Source organism: Paroedura picta, chromosome 2 (assembly GCF_049243985.1).
Source record: "Paroedura picta isolate Pp20150507F chromosome 2, Ppicta_v3.0, whole genome shotgun sequence".
NCBI classification, from domain to species: Eukaryota; Metazoa; Chordata; class Lepidosauria; order Squamata; family Gekkonidae; genus Paroedura; species Paroedura picta.
In genome coordinates this window covers 5,860,990-5,883,480 of record NC_135370.1, presented here as the reverse complement: position 1 = coordinate 5,883,480, position 22,491 = coordinate 5,860,990, and the positions used below count along the sequence as shown (strand labels likewise).

The 22,491-nt window shown below is 45.8% G+C and overlaps 1 protein-coding gene across 5 annotated transcripts in view; it reads right to left on the bottom strand.

The window, feature by feature from the left end:
- Positions 1 to 1,794: 1,794 nt before the first annotated feature.
- The window catches only part of PIKFYVE (phosphoinositide kinase, FYVE-type zinc finger containing), a 241,446-nt gene continuing 220,749 nt past the window's right edge, over positions 1,795 to 22,491 (bottom strand). For all 5 annotated transcript variants that reach the window (XM_077319274.1, XM_077319275.1, XM_077319278.1 and 2 more), the window contains 4 exons: positions 21,825 to 21,953; positions 16,438 to 16,699; positions 9,284 to 9,358; positions 1,795 to 7,558 (listed from right to left, as the gene is read on the bottom strand). In XM_077319274.1, coding sequence (XP_077175389.1) covers positions 7,443 to 7,558; positions 9,284 to 9,358; positions 16,438 to 16,699; positions 21,825 to 21,953 — 582 coding nt within the window. In that variant the 3' untranslated portion in view covers positions 1,795 to 7,442. The remainder of the gene's footprint in view (positions 7,559 to 9,283; positions 9,359 to 16,437; positions 16,700 to 21,824; positions 21,954 to 22,491) is intronic.

Genomic DNA, 22,491 nt, shown 5'->3' with positions numbered 1-22,491 from the left:
ATGACCAACACTAATCGGTTACCCACTGGGTCCGGTAAGAATTGAGCTGAGGCTCTCACAATTTCTATTTTATAATGTTATTATTATGATGATCTTCTTAAGTTATTATTGTTATAATATTATTACTGTTACTGTTACCTGTTACCATATGCTAATGGTACCCTTTCCTGTTTTCTGTAAACCGCCCTGAGCCCTCGGTGAAGGCGGTATATAAATATAAAAATAAATAAATAAAATAGAAAGGGTACAGAGGAGAGCGACGAGGATGATCTGGGGCCAAGGGACCAAGCCCTATGAAGACAGGTTGAGGGACTTGGGTATGTTCAGCCTGGAGAAAAGGAGATTGAGAGGGGACATGATAGTCCTCTTTAAGTATTTGAAAGGTTGTCAGAGGAGGGCAGGATGCTGTTTCTGTTGGCTGCAGAGGAAAGGACATGTAGTAATGGGTTTAAACTACAAGTAAAACGATATAGGCTAGATATCAGGAAAATTTTTTTCACAGTCAGAGTAGTTCAGCAGTGGAATAGGCTGCCTAAGGAGGTGGTGAGCTCCCCCTCACTGGCAGTCTTCAAGCAAAGGTTGGATACACACTTTTCTTGGATGCTTTAGGATGCTTTGGGCTGATCCTGCGTTGAGCAGGGGGTTGGACTAGATGGCCTGCATGGCCCCTTCCAACTCTATGATTCTATGTTTGAAATTTTCATTATTGACACTTGTATCATTGTTTAATCTTCCCTGTATCAATCCAATTTAGTATATGTGCTGTAGAGCAGTGGTCCCCAACCTTTTTATCACCGGGGACCACTCAATGCTTGACAATTTTACTGAGGCCCGTTGGGGGGTAGGGTAGTTTACTCCTCTACTCTCAACCACTGCCCTAATGCTCTCTGACTCTGGTTGCTATGGTAATGTTTAAACATCCCTTCAAAATAAGATACAGACACGCCACAACAATGAACATAAGGAACATTTTATTTTCATGGAAATGTTAACTCATGACAATGGCAAATCAATGGGAACCCTGAGCTTGTTTCTCTGCAACGAGATAGTCCCATCTGGGAGTGATGGGAGACAGTGACACCCAAAGTGTGTTGTAAAGGGCCGGGGGGGGATGAAGTAAAGGGCTTGGGGGAGGGGAGAAGGCGTCCTTCGCGGCCCACCTCCAATTAGTTGACGGATCACATGTGGTCCGCGGCCCACATGTTGGGGATCGCTACTGTAGAGGCCAGCACCAAAGCACATTGAGGTTCCCCATCATGTCGATCAGTGGTCGGCAACCTTCTTGAGGCTGCGGACTGGCAGTGGCAGGGAGTGCCGTGCATGCGTGTTTGTGGCTGCACATGGTGCAAACGCGTGTGCGCAACCCAGCCGCGCATACGCAATGCACATGCGCAGCCCTGCTTCTCACTCCCCCTACCACAAAAAGAAGTTTGCCGGGCCGCTTTTGTGGCCGATTTGCTTGCGGCTTGGGAAGTTTCTTACTGGGAGGGGGAGCGGGGAGAGGGAGCTATGGTCCGGTGCCAGGGCCTTCGTGGCCCGGCAACGGGCCACAGTCCGGTGGTTGGGGACCACCAATGTAGATGACAGAGACATGAACAATATCTCGTATTGTATATATCCCGAGCACTGTAACATAACCTCAAGTAGCCTGCATCCACCATGGTCATTCATATAGGTTTATGCCATGGAGCCATCTGTGGGCAAAACATGACTTGCAGACTCCACCAAAGACAATCTTGTCCCCATCCCTAAGTGTTTTGGAGACAACAAAGGAAACCAGTAAAAAACAGCAGCTACCATTTACATACTTTATTTCTCTCCACCCCACCAACCTATATACAATTTAGTAATCAAACTAAGCAAGGAAATTAATTTTAAATAGTTGAACAATGTCATAAAAAGATACATCCAACACGCAAGATAGGATAGAAATACACACATAATATACATTAAATAAGTGCTTTGACATGGTTTAAGTCTGTTCTGCATTATTTTAACAGTGTTGATTCTTGTCATTCCAGTTATTGTCCTCCCCTTCCTTCTGACCTTAAAGTGGAGCTATACAAACACAAAAATATACTGGCATTTTCCATCATTAGACCCAAACATATTCCTACTCTCACCCTGCCCATGGGGGGAAAAACAGTTCTAGTAGCATGTCTACAATTGTAAAAACTTCCTTAATTCTGTATACAATTCTGTACAGCAATATTTAAAACAAACATATTGCACTGACCGTAACATGAATACTGTCTAGGTGCATTTAGAATACTAGGCTTGAGCTTAACTTCTACTGAGAGAGGTGAGGAATTTGCATACTACCTTTCCTGTTCTGTTACCTGCTGTTACAGGTTTCAGGTGTTAATCAATCTGATGAATGATACTTATTGCTTTCTAGAAAGTGGAGAAAAGTTAGTATGGAAGCATTTTAATATGAAAGGACAACATTCAATTCTAGCCATTCAAGTGAGAGAATTCACAGCAAGATATAAGTAGAGTTTGTTGCTTGAATGCAAAGCCTCAAGCCCTACCTTCTGGGTAACATCAGCAATATAGGAGGGCTGCTTACTAAGAAAAAGTAGCATTTTTCTTTTCTAAATGGAATGTTTCCAGGGTTGATCCCCAGCCTCAATAGTTGCCAGATCTGGGTTAGGAAACACTTGGATATTCAGGGGGTGGAGCCTGAGGAAGATGGGCTTTGTCAGGGGAAGAGACTTCAATTGGGTATCATGCCATATAGAGCCGATGTTTCCAGGTGGCTGTTTGCTCCTGTAAACTGATCTCTCTTGAAGAAGAGGTGGTTTTTATACCTTGCTTTTCACTACCCGAAGGTGTCTCAAAGCGGCTGACGCTTTCCCTTCTTCTCCCCACACCTTGTGAGATAGGTTGGGCTGAGAGAGCTCTGACAGGATTGTTCTGTGATAACAGTGCTAATAGAACTGTGACTAGCCCAAGTTCACACAGCTGGGCTGCATGGGGAGGAGTGGGAATGAGAAGCTGCCACTCTACGCCTCGCCTCGAGACTAGTTGGAAACCTTGGAGACTGCCAGCTCCCTCCTGGAAGTTGGCAAGCCTATATTCATTGCATCCTGGAAACAAGCCCTTGCTGAAGTCAGTACCGTAGCTTATATCAAAGAAAAAAAAATTGCTGCAACTGATCTAGGATTTATTCTCTTGTGGCTCATCTCAACATGCAGCAGAACGCAATGGGAATGATCGGGCAGAATGAAACACACTGCAACGAAAAGGGGAAGGTGATAAGTGCCAATTATTCTTTATCTTCCTGCAAGTAGAAAGCTAGAACAGAGAAAAAGGAGCTGTTGATGCACCCTTCCTCGGAATTTTCTTGCCACAATGAGTTTTTACAGGAGGACATATGGAAAAAATGTTTTTCCTCCCCTGCCATTTGAAGTTACAGTGCATTCTACTGCTTCAGAATTCATCCACCTCATACCATGGCCACTGCTTGGACTACATGGAACTTTCAAGCCTGAAATTGTATGGAAGCTTAATGCAATTACTTGGGGGAGGGGGGAAATGATCAAACAATGCTTCAGGAATCAGGGCCCTCTTTCAAAGCGAGCTGCAGGAACCACCAAGCCAATATGCTTTGAGGCAAGACAAGCCAGCTGGCCAAGTTAAGGCTATCGAATTTTTAATCCAGAGGCTTAAGTGCTTCAAGGTAAACAATTTTTGCATTTAGGAAAACATTTGTAATGTCATTTCCAAGACACAGGAACATGCATTCAACGTCTCTTAAATCAGCTATTTAGTTCTTCTGACAATAGAACTATATGGTGCAGGGCATAAATTAGCAAAAGGAGCTTGGTGCTGCTAACTTCCCAGAACACCTGAGGCTGAAACAGAAAAACAGAGGGCTCTGAGCTGAAGAAATCAAGGCTTTTTCTTTTAAAATATAAGCTCCTCTCCAGTTGCGAAGCCAAAGATATGGTTTTACACCTACAGGCAGCATTCCTTACCTGTGCTAATCAGAAGCATTTCACCTTCAAGTACTGGAAACAATTTCCAGAAATCTTATAAGCAGCAATTCAAGGGAAAGCAACATGATATTGAATTTCCCTCCTCACATTCAAGCCAGAAATCTGTTACAAGCCATACCTTAAGTCAGCTAAAAGCTCATGCAGATAGTCCATTAAGGAATCTGTGTTGATTGAACTGGAAATAAAGGGAATGAATGCAAGGGGGCAAAGATCTGTCATAGCACCAGATGGGGACTGATTATCTATGATTCTAACAGAACTCTGTTTGAAAACAAATAATTGAACTTTCCCCATGTATACTCAGAAATGGCCACTGTGTATTCTTGATACAGCGTCTTGGCACTTATACCATGAATTTCGAACACCTCAAAATCAGGAACAAGAAGAGCTGGTTTTTATATGTCGCTTTTCTCTACCAGGAGTCTCAAAGCAGCTTACAGTCGCATCCAGTTGGCTGCATGTGGAGGAGTAAGGAATCAAATCCAGCTCATCAGATTAGAAGCCGCCACTCTTAACCACTACACCAAACACCCAGTTATGCCTCATGTTTCATGGGGAATTGATAAATACCCAGTTATGCCTCATGTTTCATGGGGAATGGGGATCTAATGTGCCCCCTCTGGTCTGAGCAACATTGAAACAGATTCTCAGTTGTCAACGGGAAGCTCCATCTAGCATTGTGCTGCACCTTTAGAAGAAGAGTTGGCTTTTATACTCGGTTTTTCACAACCTGAAGGTATCTCAAAGTGGCTTCCAATAACCTTCCCTTCCTCTCCCCCCACAACAGACACCCTGTGGGGCCAAGAGAGCTCTGACAGAACTGTTCTGTGATAACAGCTCTAACAGATCTGTGACTAGCCCATGGTCATCCAGATGGCAGCATATGGGGGGAGCGGGGAATCATACCCGGCTATCCAGATTAGAAGCTGCCGCTCTTCAACACTACACCTTTTAGAGGTTTGTGGGAAATCCTCATGATCACCCCTGACTGCTAGGAATGGGACTGTTAATGTCCTATTTGCAGTTGAAGACCCCTACCCAAAGCACCACAAAAAGCTAGGATTAGGATTTTTCTTAAAATAGTGAGAAAATTTCAGTGTGATCCTAACCTGTATGAAAACAGGTTTCAATCCTTCTCAGTCCACTTTAGTGAATGTGTTTAGAAGGATGGAAACTCTGGCCCATTCCGTACAAGAATCAATGTGGCCAATTGCTTACACTAAGCAATTCCGGAATTTAAAATAGTGGAATTCAGCGTTATGCATACCTGCCTTTGTAGTTGAATTCAGTAGCATTGCAATCGTTTCCCACAGGTTTCCGGTCTCGCCAAAAATCGCTAGAAAGGAAGCGATTTTTTCTGTGCTTTGTCCTGCCCCTGGCCGTCACTCAAACGAACAGCCAATGGGCAGCTGTTATCATGCTCCCGAAAAGCCCCTTTCCCTTTAAGACAGGTTTTAAAAAAAACACACATTGCAACGAATCTGCGTTGATTCGTTGCAACCCATCTAGCTGGCAGGTGGTGTATGAGCTGGCGATTCATTGTTGCCACACACCCCCGAGTGAAAAAAAAATCCCCCCCCCCCGTGCACGGGCGCAATTTTTGGCCGAAAATAAAGGGAACTTGGGCTGTGTTGTGCTTGGTGACTTAAAGCAGCTCTGTGGAGGGACTGCAGCCGGAGAAGCCTTGCTGGGTTAATGAAGGCTTGCTGGTTCATTGCTCTCCGCTCGCTCCGAGAAAAAAAAATGGCAATCGCTTCGCCAGAAGATCAGAGGAGAGAGCCAGGGGGATGGACTTTGCTGAAACCGCAACAATGGTAATGTACAGAACTTTTTCGCTAGTGTTGCAGATTGGTTGCAAGAGTGTAGCGCTTTCCAGAGGGTGAATCCACTTTTTGGGATTACCCTGGAAGCGCTACAACGAAGTGCTTCTAGCCGGACTGTTTCAGGAGTGTGGCAGATTGTGTACGACGTTGTGCATAACTACATTTTAGTAGTGATTACAATTTGCCAAACTCCTGCTACATTAAACCTGCGCGGAATGGGCCTCTGTTTAGGATTGAACTGAGTTTGCACTTTATCCTCAGATTTGCGATCCCTCACTCTTCTTTCAAGGAGAAAGCTGGTTGTGCCTTCTTGAACACGCGCATTCTCATTTCCACTGGCCTTTATTATGCTCAAACAAAATGTAAACTTTACCGATTTTTAAAAAAAATAAAACTTTCAGGTTGCAAAGATTTTCCAAATCCCCATGACAACCCAGTCTCTTTATACCACATACCACCTTGGTTCAGTTATCATTCAGAGCACCTTCTAAACTCCGGGTCCTTGGGGCTAGAGCACCTATGGCTCTAACCTGGCTTCGTTGTTTTTTTTATTTCAAAGAGAGATTTGTGGAATGTAATACTTAGGCTGGTAATGAGATGAAAATGAATTGGGTAAGGCAGGATGGGTACTTTAAAGCCGCTATTCCTGGAACGAAAATATAGTGGTGTTGCTCTGGAACTAAAAATATTTTGTCATCCAGATGAGACCAAGTGCTCCCTCAGAGAAACGGGAAGGCAGTAAAAGCTGCATGCTTTGGAAGCTCTCTCAAGGCTGGTCTCAGCCCAGTCAAGAGGCTTGCTTTGGAGAGAGTTGGCTTGTGGGTGGGGGTTGTTTGTGTGAACGGAGGTGAGCACGCACGCCTGACCCAGCTCGAAGCAGAACAATTCCATTAACTGGTGGTGCATGGGAATCCAAGGTGGGAGTGGACCTGCAGTAAAATACCTGATGGCAGTTTTTAAAAAGTGTTTTACCTTTAAAAGAAAGGCGGTGCTCCAAATGACAAAATGGTGTTCTCTATACATGACTAAAACTCTCCAAAGTTTACAGTATGTGGAAACCTGTACAAAGGGATCAGTGTGTGACAGAGCAAGTTCCACCATCATGTTCACGTTCCCGGTCACCACAGTGGCAAGATACTGCTGCTACTGCTGCCCTAATGAATAGCTTTTCTTTCCTCATCTTAAATAAATTTCCACAACATCCTAATAGGCTGATTTGAGGGAAGGGGGCGGTTTATCTGCATATTCAGTTGGGATTTCATACTGTGTAATATGTGCAAGTTTTCTAACGCCGGCCACCATTTCGAAGAGGCCAAGATTTGAACCCAGTGCTCTCACAGTATAGAGTAGCCTGTGTGTGTGGGGATACACTACCCCCCCTTGCAGCTGCTGGCTGGATAGGAGTGGTGTCTCTCTGTTGCGTGAGGCAGTAGGAGTCTGGACTTGAGCTGATTAGAAGGGCAGCTTTCACATTAACGGGCCTGCATCAACTTTCCAAAGCGTGTAGTTAGACAAATGCCGTTTGCCGCAGGCAGAAGCTCCTTTAAGCGGCTGCCAAAGACAATGGTGGTGAGGAAATCTGAAGGAGCCTCTCTTCTGCATCTTCTCAGGGGGTCCTTTAACAGTTCAGGCCCAGCCCTGTCCAGTGATCTGGCACCATCAGAAAGTACTTGTCCATGGCTTCACAAAACCGAGTCCGGTACAATTCTGGAGAAACTACTGTTGGCATTTTGCCTAATTATTTAACAATGAAAGAAAAAACAAAACAAAAAGATAGGTTTTATAAATTAGGTTGGTGTAGCCACAACAGCTGAACACTGATGCTGGGTATTTGTTTTGATCAAGATGGTAGGTATAAGACAGAAGGGCTTCAAAACAGGATATGAGATTTCCCAAGTCCCTTATATCCATCTAACAAGGCCCAAGAACCAGAGACTATTGGTTCCTCATCTACCAATGGGAACCAGGCATGAAATATTGGACTTCTTTGGAAGGATGCCTTTCACAAGGAGACAAGGGGGTGGCTTTTGTCACTATTACATGCACTATCTTGTTTTTGCTACATTGTCCTCTAACCTGGTTTGTAACCCAGTTTTTGGACTTCTAATATCAGGCTAAGCTTGTTGTTGTGTTGTTAGGTGCGAAGTCGTGTCTGACCCATCGCGACCCCATGGACAATGATCCTCCAGGCCTTCCTGTCCTCTACCATTCCCCAGAGTCTATTTAAGTTTGCACCTACTGCTTCAGTGACTCCATCCAGCCACCTCATTCTCTGTCGTCCCCTTCTTCTTTTGCCCTCGATCGCTCCCAGAATTAGGCTCTTCTCCAGGGAGTCCTTCCTTCTCATGAGGCTAAGCTACTAGCGCCCTGAAAAACCTACCCACAGTCATCCATGTGATTATCACCTCCATGTTAAGATTACTCTAACTCATTCTAGGTGGGCCTACCCTTAGCCCTAACCCAGAAACTGCAGCTGGTACAAAATGCAGCTGCTCATGTCTGTTCTAGGATACTGTGGATGTATATGCATGTTACAAACCACCCCAAGCCTTGTTGCAAGGAGGGCATCCTATCAGCTAATAATAATAATGTCCCTAATGCAGTTTTCTAACCTTGAAACTCAATCTTTTTACACTGTTTAATATGTCTAATACTATTCTTATTGCAGAACAAAGTCCTATGGCACTTTTGTTGATCTTAAAGATGTCACTGGATTTAAACTTTGTTCTGCTCCTTCAGGCCAACAGGGCAACCCCCTGAACCTATATTCCTGTTGTATTGTTTTAGATTTTGTAATCTGAAAAATAAACTTGCACAAAATTTGTGGTAAAAGTGAAAGCTGGAAGCAAATCCAGAGTGCTAAAGATGCCTTCAGTTTCATGATGACTATTCTGCAGTTGGGAATAACAAGCAATTGCTCCTTTTGGTTTTCATCCAGGTGCCAACAAATAGCAGGTATATCTACAGCATTTCTGCATCCTGGTACTGCAAAACAATACTCTGCTGCACAAGGGAATGATATCTCAGAACAGAGAAGATGCTCTCATGGCAAACATGTAGGTAAGAGCTGGTGGCCAACCAATTCCAATCAAGCTGGTTTGTGTTTTCCAGAATGATATTGGTGCCTAAGGAATGATTCAACAAGCTGTTTGGAGACTGGCTCTCCTAAGTACTCCATTCACACCTTTTCACTTGTATTGGAACTAGAGAAAATGCAATGTAGTTCTTTCAGACGCACCTCCCACCCCCAATTAGGACAATTATGCAGGCTTGAAAATCTTGCTCCCTTCCCTTTACACAGCATCTTACGGCTTCTGGCATTTCAAGATGGAGTTTGTATGTTTATAATCCCCAGACAACATAGCTCTGTTGAAAACATACTACAAAAAGGAATAAAAAGAACTGAAGAATGGAAAAAAGAAGTGTTGATAGTTAACTGAAAAGACTCCTCCAACTCACCTTGACCTCCCAGAATGCCTGTTGACTTAACCACCATTTCAAGCTTTTTGTCCCAAGTAAATGTACGGATGTAATCTACAATAAAGGGAAGTTAACCTGAGTTAAGTTTTGCAGTCTTGGATGCAATGACTATTCCAGAGGCTATGGGAAAACTGCTATTAGCAAATACTCCCCTCACATAAACACACATACACCTTAATACATCCTTTGGTCTATGTGGAACTGCCCTGTTTCCTCCTTTCTGTGTTCAAGCTCCCATCATGCTCTTCACCTGCTCCTTGTTCTAACCCAGCAGACCTTAACCTTTAATCCACAATCTCCTGCCATGTACATCACTGCTTCTTGGTGGCTCTACCAGCCAATTCCCCACAACTAAATTTAGACACGTGTCCTTAGAGACACGTATTTGGTGTCACAGATTTGGTAGATCATGCAGGCAATTGCCCTGGGCCTTTTATTCCATGGTAAAAGCAGACATGCGGCTACCTAGGTTTAAAACCTCCGTGACATAGGGAAAAGGTCTCTGAGTCAAACCAGTAGCTTTTGTTGTTTGAGTGTGTTTCGCTGATTCTTGTTGTGTGAATTCTGGGTGGGCTGCTTTCCGTTCCCCTCCTTCCTTTTAGCAGTGGTCCCCAGTCCATAGACTGGTACCTGTCCGTGGATAAGTCGGTACTGTGCCGCGGCTCCTCCTCGTCCTCCTTCCCAGCTGCTGCCTCAGGGGCTGCCCTGCCACTCTGCCGCTGGCTCACCTCTGGTGCTCTCCGGTGGCCACCATGGCTGGGGCTCCCCCTCAGCGTGGCACTGCGCAGCTGCTGCTAGCAGCGCCTCCCAGTGGGTGACAGGAAGTCAGGGACGCCGGTCGAAAAGCAAGCGGAGCAGGGGCTCAGGCGGCGGTGGCAACATCCCTCGGCAAAAGACTCCCCCCCCCCCGGCCTCAGTAAAATCGTCAAGCGTTGACCGATCCCTGGGGTTAAAAAGGTTGGGGACCACTGCCTTTAGTACTGCAAAGCCTGTTGGCTGTGGGGTAAAACGGTGTCTGCCTAGAATTTGTTGTGGGTTTTGACTGTTGCTTTATAGGGAACCCACATTGCATCTTTCAGACCCACTGGGTGTCTCCCGCCACGTAGCATGCGTTAGTGAAGCCCGCCCTCGCGCATCTGACCTTCGCTAGGGCAGAGCCGAGGTTTACCCATTCATATATATCGTGAATCAGGGCTCCTCCTCCTCTTCCGATCACGAGCTGTAGATACTGTGAATCAGTCAAGATTTGTTGGTGCTCATCCTGACTTCGGGCACTTCCGTTAATTGCAGGGCAAGAAAGGACACCATGCCAGCCCCCCCCTTTTCCTCCTGTTTGCATGCTGTGTGTACCATGAATCAGGGTTGGTGCAGGCTGTGATCGTTCTACAGACACAGAGGACGCAGACCTGGTCTTCCTTTTGCTGCATACCAGAGCTCAGTTCCAATAATCTTGGGTTAATTCTTGGGTGTTCTGCCTGTAGGATTTTCCCCATCTCTTTGAGTGTTTTGGTAGTCGCTGCCGTAAGGGATGGCTGCGAAGGTTGTTCTTGCTGAAGCCTGTCAGAGCAAGGACAGGGTGGACTACCTGACCAAGTGGGTCATGTCAAAAGGGCGCAACCCCTGGAAACCTGGGTTCCCAAATACCCTGGAGAAACTTACAGAGACTTTTCAGTCTTACTATAACTCCAGGAGGTTGAAACTGGGAAGTGTGAGTACTCATGCTGCCTGGGGTCTCTACATCGCGCTGAAGGACAGTGTGGCACAGATTAGAGAACTCCAAACAGCGTCAAAAAGTTTGGAACGGGACATCTGACTAGCATTGGAAAATCAGGAGCACAAGTACGCACTCAAGCTCTCTGATACGGAAGTTAGCCTGAGTCCCTGGGGAAAGACTCAAGAGCCCTTCCCGTCTACCAACACAAGACGGTGATGGAATAAAAATTCATCTTTGATTGGAAAATTTTTGACTCTAGCCTACACCTGACCAGGACTGACTAGTAGCCAAGCAATTGCAGCTGCTACCCCAACCGGATTGGACATTTGACTTAAAGGGAACAATGCCTAACCTCTTTTCCTCCATGAGAGTTATGTATCTTATTTCTTTTATTGTTATTGTATTGTTGTATTGATGTTTGTGTGTGTGTTCCCCCTTAGGATTTAAGCAATTGAATGTAACCGTATATTTAGAACAATGCTTTATTATAGATTGTAGTTATAAGGTAGATTGCTGCCCGAATGTTAGAAATAATTGCCCGCAACCGTCAAAGGGAAAAGATTTAGTTTTCACTTTGCCCGCACATTTCCATAGTCAAGTTAAAGGGACCACCTCCAAAAACTATTTTTGCTTTCAATTTGGCTTTGAGAGAGTAGGAACCTCTTCAAGGATCGCTGCCTTGTTGTGGCGAAGGAGCTTGCGTAGCCCAGTGAAGCTATGAGCTATGCCGTGCAGGGCCACCCAAGACGGACAGATCATAGCAGAGAGCTCTGACAAAAGGTGATCCACTGGAGAAGGAAATGGCAAACCACTCCAGTATCTTTGCCATGAAAACTCTATGGACAAGTTCAAAAGGCAAAATGATATGATACCGGAAGATGAGCCCCTCAGGTTGGAAGGTGTCCAATATGCTACTGGGGATGAGTAGACGGCTAGTACGAGTAGCGCCAGAATGAATGAAGCGACTGGGCCAAAGCCGAAAGGACGCTCAGTTGTGGAAGTAACTGGTAGCGAAAAGACAGTCTGATGCTGTAAAGACTTTTATTCCATAGGAACCTGGAACGTCAGATCCATGAATCAAGGCAAGCTGGACGTGGTCAAACAAGAGATGACAAGACTGAACATCGACATTTTAGGAATCAGTGAACTAAAATGGACAGGAATGGGTGAATTTAATTCAGATGACCATCAGGTATACTACTGTGGACAAGAATCTCGCAGAAGAAATGGAGTAGCCTTCATAATAAGAGAGTAGGAAAAGCAGTCTTGGGATACAATCCCCAAAATGACAGAATGATCTCAGTTCGAATCCAAGGCAAACCATTCAACATCACAGTGATCCAGGTCTATGCCCCAACCACTGCTGCTGAAGAGGATGAAGTTGATCAGTTCTATGAAGCCCTACAACACCTTATAGAAGCCACGCCAAAAAATGATGTGCTTATCATCATGGGGGATTGGAATGCTAAAGTAGGAAGCCAAAAGGTAACTGGGATAACAGGCAAGTTTGGTCTTGGAGTACAAAATGAAGCAGGGCACAGGCTTGTAGAATTTTGTTAAGAGAATACAATGGTCATAGCAATCACTCTTTTCCAACAACCCAAGAGACAATTCTACACATGGACAACATCAGACGGTCAACACAGAAATCAGATAGACTATGTGCTCTGCAGCCAAAGATGGAGAAGTTCTATACAGTCAGTAAAAACAAGACCAGGAGCTGATTGTGGTTCAGATCATCAGCTTCTTGTTGCAAAATTTAGGCTTTAATTGAAGAAAGTAGGGAAAAGCAGGTATGAACTAAACCATATCCCTGACAAATATACAGTAGATGTGACAACTAGATTTAAGAAATTAGATCTATAGATCTAATAGACAGAGTGCTTGAAGAACTATGGATGGAGGTTCGCAACATTGTACAAGAGGTAGCAACTAAAACAATCCCAAAGAAAAAGAAATGCAAGAAAGCATAATGGCTGTCTGAGGAAGCTTTACAAATAGCTCAGGAGAGAAGGGAAGCAAGGGAGAAAGAGAAAGATACACCCAATTGAATGCTGAATTTCAGAGAATAGCTAGAAGAGATAAGAATGCCTTTTTAAATGAACAATGCAAACAAATAGAAGAAAACAATAGAATAGGGAGGGCCAGAGATCTCTTAAAGAAAACTGGAGATAGGAAGAGAACGTTTCATGCAAAGATGGGTATGGTAAAGCAGTGGTCCCCAATCCCCGGTCTGGGGACCGGGACCGGTCCGTGGATCAGTCAGTACCGGGCCTTGGCTCCTCCTCGTCCTCCTCCCCAGCTGCTGTCTCAGGTGCTGCCCTGCCACTCTGCCACCGGCTTACCTTTGGTGCTCTCCAGCGGCCGCCATTGCTGAGGCTCCCCCTTGGCGTGGCACTGCACAGCTGCTGCTGGCAGCGCCCCCCAGCGGGCAGTGGGAAGTCAGGAACACCGGCGGGAAAGCAAGTGGAGGGGCTCAGGGGACAGTGACGTCCCTCGGCAAAACTCTACTCCTCCCCCCCCCGGGCCTCAGTAAAATTGTCAAGCGTTGACCGGTCCCCGGTGAAAAAAAGGTTGGGGACCACTGTGGTAAAGGACCAAAATGGTAGAGACCTCACAGAAGCAGAAGAGATTTTAAAAAGGTGGCAAAATTATATAGAAGAACTATACAAGAGTGAGTTTACTGTTGGTCAAGAAGCAACAGTGAGTGAATCACTGTTGCTTCTTGACCTGCATATAGATTTCTCAATAGACAGATAAGATGCTCTGGTATTCCCATCTCTTTAAGAACTTGCCACAAGAAGTCTGAGCAACAATAAAGCTAGTGGAGGTGACAGCATTCCAGTTGAACTATTCAAAATCTTAAAAGACGATGCAGTAAAAGTGCTTCACTCAATATGCCAGCAAATTTTGAAAACTCAGCAGTGGCCACAGGATTGGAAAAGGTCAGTTTACAATCCAATCCCAAAAATGGGCAATGCCAAAAAATGTTCATGAGGCCCCTTCCAACTCTATGCTTCTATGATCCAGAGGAACTAGAGATCAAATTGCCAAAATATGCTGGATCATGGAGAAAGCTAGGAAATTCCAGAAAAACATCTACTTTGGCTTCATTGACTATGCTAAAGCCTTTGATTGTGTGGAGCACAACAAATTGTGGCAAGTTCTTAAAGAGATGGGAATACCAGAGCATCTTATCTGTCTATTGAGAAATTTATATGCAGGTCAAGAAGCAACAGTGAGAAACGGGCATGGAATCACGGGTTGGTTCAAAATTGAGAAAGGAGTTTGGCAAGACTGTATACTGTCGCCCTGCCTGTTTAACTTGTATGCAGAGCACATTATGAGAAAGGCAGGGTTAGATGAGTCACAAATTGGGATTAAGATTGCAGGGAGAAATATTAACAACCTCAGATATGCAGATGATACTACTCTAATGGCAGAAAGCGAAGAGGAACTTAGGAGCCTGTTGATGCAGGTGAAGGAGGAGTGTGCAAAAATTGGCTTGAAACTCAACATCAAGAAAACAAAGATCATGGCATCTGGCCCTCTCAATTCCTGGCAAATAGAATTGGAAGAAATTGAGGTAGTGACAGATTTTATTTTCCTGGGCTACAAGATCACTGCAGATGGGTTCTACAGCAAAGAAATTAAAAGATGCTTGCTCCTGGGGAAGAAAGCTATGACAAATCTAGACGGCATCCTAAAAAGTAGAGACATCACTCTGCCAGTATAAGTGTGTCTAGTCAAGGCTATTGTTTTCCCAGTTGCAATGTATGGCTGTGGAAGCTGGACCATAAGGAAGGCCAAGCGTCAAATAATTGAGGCTTTTGAACTCTGGTGCTGGAGAAGACTCTTGCGTGTCCCATGGACTGCAAGGCGAACAAACTGGTCAGTCCTAGAGGAGATCAGCCCTGCCTGCTCCTTAGAAGACCAGATCATGAAGATGAAACTCAAATACTTTAGCCACCTCATGAGAAGGAAGGACTCCCTGGAGAAGAGCCTAATGCTGGGAGGGCAAAAGAAGGGGACGACAGAGAATGAGGTGGCTGGATGGAGTCACTGAAGCAGTCGGTGCAAACTTAAATGGACTCTGGGGAATGGTAGAGGACAGGAAGGCCTGGAGGATCATTGCCCATGGGGTTGCGATGAATCGGACACGACTTCGCACCTAACAACAACAAAAGAGTAGGAAGTTTTTCTAGTTGCATGAACTGGAAGCCTACCTCACCTTCCCAAATTTCTTTCTATCTGTTCTAACTACTTTATTTTGTGGACATTTATCTTTGCTTACATGGGTTTTGGTAATTTGTGAACGTTCCAAAGAGTTCCACTCTTTGTAGTTCCCAAATGAAGGGGAGATTGTTTTGTGGGCTATCACCCCTCCACTGCAGACTGGCACACCCATGCCAACCCTTCCTGACACTCCTGCGCAGACCCTGGCACCAGAGAGAAAAAGCCAGGTCAAGCCTTGCAAAACATAATGGGAGAGCAACTGAAATCCACTTCTTGCCCTCAATCAGGACTTGGAGCTAGGCTTCCCCAACCCACTTGCTTGCAAATAAAAGAGGAATTTGTCAGCATACCTGGCAAGTATAGAAAGACAAAAGGACCCCATCCAAAACACCCCTCCACCCAGCCAAGCACATTGTTTTGTAAAGGTAACTGGCCACCCTCTTTCAACCCCAAATTTAATCCAAGATTTGGTCTCTGTCTTTTCCCTTACCAGACACAAGCAATCGCCCAGGATTTGCCTGAAATGGGCCACCAGCCCTTTCAGAAAGGAAATATTTCTTCATATTCCCAGCAGCTAGTTTCTTTGTCTCAGCAACCCATTTCTTTGTTGGGACCGGGCCACAATTGCTACTGGCCATCAAACTCTTTGTCCAAGCCTTGGACAAGGTAGGATCAGGCTCCTATAACCTCACGTCACAAAGTTTCTTTAAATACTGGGCTTCCACAGCCACAAAGTGTAGTCAGTTTCCAGGCTACAGAAACGCTGTCCGATGCTCGTCTTGGTCCCTCATCCGTCGCCCCAAATTGCTTCCCCTGACCTCCGGAAGTCTGCTCCACCCAGAAGACAGGTAGATATCACTTTCAATCAACCCATAGTATAGGTTCCATCCCAGTAAGCCTTTTCCTTGTGTGCTAGTGACTGCGAACATATATTTCTATGCTAGAGTGTGTGTATGTGTTGTTTTTGTCTAATTAATTAAATAAATGTGTATTTATAAAATCCTTCCATGTTTAGATCATTGTCTGCCTTGGTTCTATCTCAGTGACGTAATTATCCAGTAAACTGTGCAATAAAAGGTCTTGCGTTATGCCACGCTACCTCTTGGTGACCAGCTAATTTCCCACAACTAAATTTAGACACGTGTCCTTACAGACAAGCATTTGGCATAACAGGATTACGTACCGATGATCCCAACAACCAGCTCGTCACTGGTGTCATCCCGGCCCACAAGAAGAGAATAATCGATGATGAGGTGGCTTGAAAGGAAGTGAGAGTCGCTGTGGATGGAAACCCTCAGGACAGCCTTGGAGTGTGAACGGATGTACAAGGGGTTGTCCCGCACCAGCTTCAAGAGGTTCTCATCCAGCAAGACCACGTCGCAGCTCTCTTTCCCAGTATCTGTTTTCACGTTTCTGTTCCGCAAGGAGCCCTTCAGATCGAAAACCTAGGAGAAGAGAGTTATTTATTATTATTTTAATGGCATGCATGTAACATAGCCAGGAGACACTAAGATTGTCTGGCTGCCAGGCAAGAGACATTCAGAGGTGGTTTGCCATTGCCTGCCCCCATGTCATGACCCTGGTATTCCTTCCAAGCGCTAAACAGGGCTGACCCTGCTTAGCTTTTGAGATTTGATGGAATCAGGCTTGCCTGGGCTATCCAGATCAGGTCTAGGAGAAGAGAAGGCAGGTGAAATTGTAGGGAAGTTTATCATAATTTATCATAAATGCTACTCACTTGCACTCAAGAAATGCAGCTTCCTACATTGTCCTAGAAGCAGTGGTTCTCAACCTGGGGGTCAGGACCCCTTTGGGGGTCGAACAACCCTTTCACAGGGGTTGTGGCAGGGCAAGCAGCTTGGGGGGGGCACCATCCACATAACTGCCTTGCGGGGTAGATCGAGAGAGCAGCAGAAAAGAGCAAGATCAGCATGGTGGGATGAGACAGAACTGAACTGAGAAACCCCAGGAAAAACCCAATTTATATAAAGGTAAAGGTATCCCCTGTGCAAACACAGGGTCATGTCTAACCCTTAGGGTGATGCCCTCTAGCGTTTTCATGGCAGACTCAATACGGGGTGGTTTGCCAGTGCCTTCCCCAGTCATTACTGTTTACCCCCCAGCAAGCTGGGTACTCATTTTACCGACCTTGGAAGGATGGAAGGCTGAGTCAACCTTGAGCAGGCTGCTGGGATTGAAATCCCAGCCTCATGGGCAAAGCTTCAGACTGCATTTCTGCTGCCTTACCACTCTGCGCCACAAGAGGCTCTTACCCAATTTATATACAATCATGAAAAATGGATCTTCACGGAAAAATGCCCCCTTCAAGGATCGCTGCCTTGCCGTGGCAAGGGGGCTTGCGTAGCTCAGTGAAGCTATGAGCTATGCCGTGCAGGGCCACCCAAGACGGACAGGTCATAGCTGAGAGCTCTGATAAAAGGTGATCCACTGGAGAAGGAAATGGCAAACCCAGTATCTTTGCCATGAAAACCCAATGGACAAGTTCAAAAGGCAAAACGATATGACGCCGGAAGATGAGCCCCTCAGGTCGGAAGGTGTCCAATATGCTACTGGGGATGAGCAGATGGCTAGTACGAGTAGCGCCAGAATGAATGAAGCGACTGGGCCAAAGCCGAAAGGACGCTCAGTTGTGGAAGTAACTGGTAGCGAAAAGACAGTCCGATGCTGTAAAGATTTTTATTCCATAGGAAACTGGAACATCAGATCCATGAATCAAGGCAAGCTGGACGTGGTTAAATAAGAGATGACAAGACTGAACATCGACATTTTAGGAATCAGTGAACTAAAATGGACAGGAATGGGTGAATTTAATTCAGATGACCATCAGGTATACTACTGTGGACAAGAATCTCGCAGAAGAAATGGAGTAGCCTTCATAATAAGAGAGTAGGAAAAGCAGTCTTGGGATACAATCCCCAAATTGATAGAATGATCTCAGTTCGAATCCATTCAACATCACAGTAATCCAGGCCTATGCCCCAACCACTGCTGCTGAAGAGGATGAAGTTGACCAGTTCTATGAAGCCCTACAACACCTTCTAGAAGCCACGCCAAAAAATGATGTGCTTATCATCATGGGGGATTGGAATGCTAAAGTAGGAAGCCAAAAGATAACCGGGATAACAGGCAAGTTTGGCCTTGGAGTACAAAATGAAGCAGGGCACAGTCTGGTAGAATTTTGTCAAGACAATACAATGGTCATAGCAAACACTCTATTCCAACAACCCAAGAGACGGCTCTACACATGGACATCACCAGACGGTCAACACAGAAATCAGATTGACTATGTGCTCTGCAGCCAAAGATGGAGAAGTTCTATACAGTCAGTAAAAACAAGACCAGAAGCTGATTGTGGTTCAGATCATCAGCTTCTTGTTGCAAAATTTAGGCTTAAATTGAAGAAAGTAGGGACAAGCACTAGGCCACTCGGGTATGAACTAAATCATATCCCCGACGAATATACAGTAGAGGTGACAAATAGATTTAAGGAATTAGATCTGATAGACAGAGTGCCTGAACAACTATGGATGGAGGTTCGCAACACTGTACAAGAGGTAGCAACTAAAACCATCTCAAAGAAAAAGAAATGCAAGAAATCAAAATGGCTGTCTGAGGAAAATTTACAAATAGCTAAGGAGAGAAGGGAAGTGAAAGGCAAGGGAGAAAGAGAAAGATACACCCAATTGAGAGCAGAATTCTAGAGAAAAGCTAGAAGAGATAAGAATGCCTTCATAAATGACCAGTGGAAACAAATAGAAGAAAACAATAGAATGGGGAGGACCAGAGATCTTTTCAAGCAAATTGGATATATGAAGAGAACATTTCATGCAAAGATGGATATGATAAGGGACCAAAATGGTAGGGACCTCACAGAAGAGATTAAAAAAGGTGGCAAAATTATACAGAAGAACTATACAAGAACAAGCTTAACATCCCTGATAACCACAATGGGGTAGTTACTGACCTGGAGCCAGACATCCTGGAATGTGAAGTCAAATGGGCCTTAGGAAGTCTGAGCAACAATAAAACTAGTGGTGGTGACAGCATTCCAGTTGAACTATTCAAAATCTTAAAAGACGATGCAGTAAACGTGCTCCACTCAATATGCCAGCAAATTTGGAAAACTCAACAATGGCCACAGGATCGGAAAAGGTCAGTTTACATTCCAATCAAAAAGAAGGGCAATGCCAAAGAATGTTCAAACTACTGCAACATTGTACTCATTTCTCATGCTAGCAAAGTTATGCTCAAAATCCTACAAGCTAGGCTCCAACACTATGTGGACCGAGAACTTCCAGAAGTACAGGCAGGATTTCGAAGGGGCATAGGAATTAGAGATCAAATTGCCAACATATGCTGGATCATGGAGAAAGCTCGGGAGTTCCAGAAGAATATCTACTTCTGCTTCATTGACTATGCTAAAGCCTTTGATTGTGTGGAGCACAACAAATTACGGCAAGTTCTTAAAGAGATGGGAATACCAGAGCATCTTATTTGTCTCTTGAGAAACTTATATGCAGGTCAAGAAGCAACAGTGAGAAACGGGCATGGAATCACTGACTAGTTCAAAATTGAGAAAGGAGTTCAGCAAGGCTGTATACTGTCACCTTGCCTATTTAACTTGTATGCGGAGCACATCATGAGAAAGGTGGGATTAGAGGAGTCACAAATTGGGATCAAGTTTGCAGGGAGAAATATCAACAACCTCAGATATGCAGATGATACCACTCTAATGGCAGAAAGTGAAGAGGAACTAAAGAGCCTGTTGATGCGGGTGAAGGAGGAGAGTGCAAACGTTGGCTTGAAACTCAGCATCAAGAAAACGAAGATCATGGCATCCGGCCCTCTCAATTCCTGGCAAATAGATGGGGAAGAAATGGAGATAGTGACAGATTTTATTTCCCTGGGCTCCAAGATCACTGCGGATGGGGACTGCAGCAAAGAAATTAAAAGACGCTTGCTCCTGGGGAGGAAAGCTATGACAAATCTAGACAGCATCCTAAAAAGCAGAGACATCACCCTGCCAATAAAAGTGCGTTTAGTCAAGGCTATGGTCTTCCCAGTTGCAATGTATGGCTGCGAAAGTTGGACCATAAGGAAGGCCGAGCGTCAAAGAATTGAGGCTTTTGAACTCTGGTGCTGGAGAAGACTCTTGCGAGTCCCTTGGACTGCAAGGCAAACAAACCGGTCAGTCCTAGAGGAGATCAGCCCTGACTGCTCCTTAGAAGGCCAGATCCTGAAGATGAAACTCAAATACTTTCGCCACCTCATGAGAAGGAAGGACTCCCTGGAGAAGAGCCTAATGCTGGGAGCGATTGAGGGCAAAAGAAGAAGGGGACGACAGAGAATGAGGTGGCTAGATGGAGTCACTGAGGCAGTAGGTGTAAACTTAAATGGACTCCAGGGAATGGTAGAGAACAGAAAGGCCTGGAGGATCATTGTCCACGGGGTTGCGATGGGTCGGACACGACTTCGCACCTAACAACAACAATTTGTTGGTAATCCCTGGCCCAAAAGAGATCGCTCAATAACAGATTAAAATTCTATACATGCTCTGTGGAATTGTTCTATACTAGTTTCAAATCCCATTTATAAAAATGGGCTTTGAAAGGGGAGAAGGGGCAAGGGGAAGGGACAGAGGAGGGCCCCCTCCGCCGAAAGCTTACCTGATGGCGTGCTGAAGTCTGGGTCCATCTAGGTCGGCATTCGCGAGGAGGCTTCCGTGGTGGCAGGGGCAGGAGCGGACAACTGTCTATGTCCCGGGCAGAAGGCCAGGCCGTCGCGTGGCGTCACAGGCTCCTCCGGGCTTCTGGCAGGCCCAGGGACAGGGCCGGCGCATAGATGATGCGGTGAGGCTGTCCCAGGGCCCGGCAGAAGTGTCCTGGCGGGCGCAGAGCTTCCTGCGGGCTTCTGGCGGACCCAGGGGCAGCCTCACCGTGTCTAGAAGGCGGCGAGGCTGCCCCTGGGTTCAGCAGAAGGCCGCGCCGTCGGCTGGGCCGAGGGCAGCTCCAGCCGGAGGCCGGGGCCTGTTGGGCCACCTTCTCTCGTGGTGGCCAGGGCAGCAATGGCTGCCGTGGGGGAAGGCGGGTGAAGTTGGGGGGAAGGTGGGACAGTTGGCGGCAGAATGACGTTCGGAGCGGCCAATAGGGAGCCGCTTTGCGGCTCCCGATTTGCCGCTCCGAGTTTTTAGCATGGACGGGCTCTGACCCTTTCTTCTCCCACCCACCCCTTAGTGCTTTATTTCTACTGCTCCGCAAGAGCGGTTTACAGATTATTTCCCCCAGATGAAGCTGAACGCAAAGCACATGGGAATTATTTAACCATTACAGTTATTTTCCTTTTGTACAATCTATTTCTTTCTTTTCATTTTGCCTTGGTGTGGCTGCCATTTCTTTTAATTGACAGAAGTTCAGGAAAGAGGAAGTGAAGACAAGCAGTCAAACATAGTTCTGCTATCTAAGGGTGTGTCTGGCAGCCTCACTGCTTCCACAGGAGAAATCCTAGCCTGAGGGCTATCTTGCCATCCTGGCAGCTAAGTTGTTAACTCACCTGAGCCATCTTCCTGCCATAGAAGAGATTTTCCATGACCAGGAGGTCAAGCTTCTTCTCTGTGTTATTCTGAGAGTTCTTGAAACCAATCCGATACACCCCGAGGATCTTGGCCAAAGCTGTGGGTTTCTGAAACAGAAAATGCATGCTTTGCTCAGCAAAGAGAAGCTGGTAGAGATGGATACACATTGGAAAAATAGTGTGCAGGCCGAACCATGAAACAAACCACAAATTGAACTGGGGTTAATCTGTGAACCAAATGGGTTCATGGCCCCGTGAACTCCATTGAAAGGGACTGCAGTCTCTTTGAACAGGGTTTGCAAAAAGCCCCCCAAACAGCTGAGTGGTGGACAGCAATGTGAGACCCACTACTCCAGCGGTTCTCAACCGCCACCGCCCCGTGACCCCTACAGCAGAGGCGAGGTGGCAGCATGTGTGCTCACGTGTGCACATGCATGCACAGATGCAGCGGTGCGCATGCGCAGAGGCTGCTGTCGCTCTCACTGCAGGGGGCATGGAGCATGGAGGGACTTGGGAATGGAGTGGCATGGCAGTGGCACCATGGTGTTGGCCTCCTCTGTGCCATGCTGCTGTCACTACTGTGATTCCCCGGGAAAGGCCAAACAATCCCTTGGGGGGTCACGACCCACAGGTTGAGAACTGCTGC